This window comes from Choristoneura fumiferana, chromosome 10 (assembly GCF_025370935.1).
Source record: "Choristoneura fumiferana chromosome 10, NRCan_CFum_1, whole genome shotgun sequence".
Taxonomy (NCBI): Eukaryota; Metazoa; Arthropoda; class Insecta; order Lepidoptera; family Tortricidae; genus Choristoneura; species Choristoneura fumiferana.
In genome coordinates this window covers 440,516-444,307 of record NC_133481.1, presented here as the reverse complement: position 1 = coordinate 444,307, position 3,792 = coordinate 440,516, and the positions used below count along the sequence as shown (strand labels likewise).

The 3,792-nt window shown below is 51.0% G+C and overlaps 1 protein-coding gene across 1 annotated transcript; it reads left to right on the top strand.

Annotated features, from left to right (window-relative positions):
• Positions 1-2,763: 2,763 nt before the first annotated feature.
• LOC141431707 (uncharacterized) lies at positions 2,764-3,792 on the top strand. Its single transcript, XM_074092887.1, has one exon. It carries the CDS (start codon positions 2,764-2,766, stop codon positions 3,790-3,792), a length of 1,029 nt encoding a protein of 342 aa, XP_073948988.1.

The window sequence follows — 3,792 nt, the reverse complement described above, 5'->3', positions numbered from 1 at the left end:
ACCTAAGGGGCGAGTGTGCTGACCATTTAGCTGATATACCCCCAAGCTGCAAGAACTGCACAAGGGGCGGATTGGTGCACGCGGCGCACAATGCATTTAGCCACGATTGCCCTACGAGGAGAAGGTGGGATGAGATTGCGAGGGCAACCGTGGCTTACTGCTAAGGGCAGCCAGGTGGTAAACAAGGCTTACAAAATGGCGCAAGCGAACCTCCGGCGGTCTAGACTGGCGACCGATGAGCTGATGATCGAGGCAGATAGGCGGAAAATTGCAGTCGCCCTAATCCAGGAGCCGTATGTGGGGTCGATCGGGGAGATGAGGGGTCGCAGGGGCGTGAGGATTTTTCAGAATACCAACGTGGGCGGGGGGACTGTAAAGGCTGCAATAGCGGTTTTTGATCAGGAGCTAGACGTGATACAGTACCCCCACCTTACCACAAATAACATCGTCGTGGTAAGGATCCAGACTGGTGCCTGGAGGATTACTCTAGTCTCGGCTTACTTCGAGTGTCCCCGACATGACCACCCCATAGGCGAGGACCTGGATCGCCTAGCCCACATAGACCAGCAAATCGGTTCATCGGGGTGGATAGTTGGAGGAGACGTAAACGCCAAAAGCATGTGGTGGGGTAGTCCAGTGACTGACTATAGGGGGGAAGAGCTCGCCGGCTGTTTGGATGAGTTGAAGCTGACCATACTTAACCGAGGGAACGTGCCCACCTTCGATACCATCAGAGGGGGAAAAAGGTACCAAAGCTTTGTTGACCTCACGGCCTGCTCCTCGGACATTCTGGGTCTTATAGATGATTGGAGAGTGGAGGAAAATCTCACGAGCTCGGACCATAACGGTATAGTATTCAACATCAACTTACAAAGATCTAAAGGCACATCCATACACAGAACTACACGAAAATACAATACAAAAAAGGCTAATTGGGATGAGTTTCATGAGAAACTCAACCAATTACTCGCCGAAAATAGAATCACACTCACAGACATAGAACAGATACACGACACAACACGATTAGAAACAGTTACACAAAAACTAACAGAGGCCATAACACAAGCATGCACACACTCAATGCCAATCAAAAAATCTAAAGAAACACTTACTGTACCGTGGTGGTCCGAAGAACTCGAGGAGATGAAGCGAGAAGTCACTCGTAGGAGGCGCAGGGTCCGATGGGCGGCCCAATTCGAAGGTCCAAAGTCATTAATGAGTACCTGGAAATGAAGGCGAAGTACGAGTCAGAGACAGCTAAAGCGCAGATAGACAGCTGGAGGGAGTTCTGCGGGAAGCAGGACGGGGAGAGTGTCTGGGATGGCATTTATCGAGTCATAGGCCGAACGACGCGAAGGTGTGAGGATCTACCTTTAGTTAAGGATGGAGAGACCCTGGACGCTAAGGGATCCGTCAGACTACTGGCTGAGACGTTTTACCCGGAGGATCTTAAAGTCAGCGACAATCAGCAGCATCGTGATACCCGATTGAGAGCCGAAACGGTTAACTCCGGGGTCAAGTTGGTGCTTGGGACCCGCCGTTCACCATGGAGGAGCTCATGACGGCGATCGAATCTTTCAGCCCGAAAAAGGCCCGGGTGAGGACGGCTTCACTGCGGACATTTGCCTTCGTGTAGTGAAAGCCCATCCGGAGCTCCTGTTGCTGCTTTTCAACAAGTGCCTAGAATGCGAATATTTCCCTGTAGCTTGGAAAAGAGCGGTAGTTATAGTCCTCCGAAAGCCTGGCAAGAGCGACTACACAGTCCAAAATCTCACAGACCTATTGGCCTCTTGTCGATTTTGGGCAAAACTTACGAGAAGCTGCTGGTGACTCGCCTCAAGTTTCACTTATTACCTAGGATGAGCCCCCGGCAGTATGGATTCATGCCACAGCGTAGCACTGAAGACTCCCTCTATAACCTTATGCAGTACACCCGCAATAAGTTAGATGAAAAGAAAATAGTTACTTTAATTTCATTGGATATAGAGGAGCCTTTGATAGTGCATGGTGGCCAGCTATCAGAGTCCGGCTGGCGGAGGAAAATTGTCCACTGAACTTGAGGAGGGTCATCGACAGCTATCTCAGTGACAGGGAGGTCGTGGTTAGGTATGCGGGCGAACAACACACTAGATCCACAGGGAAAGGCTGTGTGCAGGGTTCCATAGGAGGCCCGATCCTATGGAACTTACTGTTGGACCCTCTCCTGAAGGATCTGGAAGACGGGGGTTGTTATTGCCAGGCTTTCGCTGACGACGTGGTTTTGGCGTTCGATGGTAGTACGTCTCAAGAGATTGAAAGGCAGGCAAACCATGCTCTCAAACGTGTCTGGGCGTGGGGAGTCAAAAGCAAGCTTAAGTTTGCTCCCCAAAAAACCAATGCATTGCTTATAACTAACAAACTTAAGTATGACACCCCGCGCCTAGTCATGGGGGGGATAGAGGTTTGTTTTGCAGAAGAAATAAAACTACTAGGGGTGACCATCGACAGGAAACTAACATTCAATAGTCACATTAGTAATGTTTGTCGGAAAGCTACGGGGATATATAAGCAGCTGGCGAGGGCGGCAAGGGTAAGCTGGGGACTTCATCCCGAGGTTGTAAGAACCATTTACGTGGCCACCATCGAGCCAGTGATTTTGTATGCGGCGAGCGTTTGGGCACCGGCTGCAAGTAAACTAATGTCTAGGAGGAAATTTGAGGTGCTGCAGCGCGCATCGCGCAAAAACAGTGTGGTGCCTACCGCACCGTCTCCTTAAACGCTGCAATGTTGTTGACGGGGATGCTCCCTCTCGACCTCCGAGTTTGTGAGGTGGCCTCATTGTATGAGGCCAAGAAGGGTGTAAACTTGTTGCAACTAGCCGGCAGGGAGGTGGAGCGGAGGGCATCGGCGCTGGGTGCGCCCCATCCTGCAGAGCTCATGAACATCGGGTTCGGTATTCTTGGCGACCAGGAGGATCTGGATAATAACAAGAACTACCACACCCGAATTTATACCGACGGGAGCAGGATTGATGGCAGGGTCGGCGCCGCGTTGTCAGTATGGCAGGGCGATGCTGAGACTAAGGCCGTCAAGCTTGCTCTCGCCAACTACTGCACGGTGTACCAAGCCGAGCTCCTGGCGTTGCGCGAGGCCACGGGTGTCGCTCTGAAAAGTGGGGGGTCTTCTTTTGGGGTCTATAGTGACTCTAGGGCGGCTCTGCAGACTATATCGAACCATCGTTGCTTCCACCCGCTGGCCGTTACAGCAAGGGAGAACATAAAATCTATCTCCCTCCAGGGCAAGGAAATTTCCTTTTTCTGGATTAAGGCCCATGCGGGTTTGGATGGCAACGAGAGGGCCGACCAGCTAGCCAAAGAAGCCGCTGTAGCATCCAAGAAAAGACCAAACTATGATCTTTGTCCGGTATCACACATCAAGAGAATCCTTCGAAAGGATTCCCTTGATGTGTGGAACCGGAGGTATGTGGAAGGTACGACCGCGTCGACCACGAAGCTATTCTTCCCCAATGCGGTGGAAGCGTACGGAGTGGTCCGAAAGATGGTCCCGCGCGGCATTATTACCCAGGTAATGACCGGGCATGGTGGATTCTCCGAGTACTTAAATCGCTTTAAGTGCAAGGAGAATCCATCATGCTCCTGCGAACCAGGGGTGCCCGAGACGATTGCCCACCTGCTTCTTGAATGTCCCCAGTATGGAGTGCAGAGGTTTGACCTGGAAAATAAAATAGACATAAAACTAACTAAAGACAATATAAGAGACATAATGATGGGAAAAATAGAGAAAGATTTATAA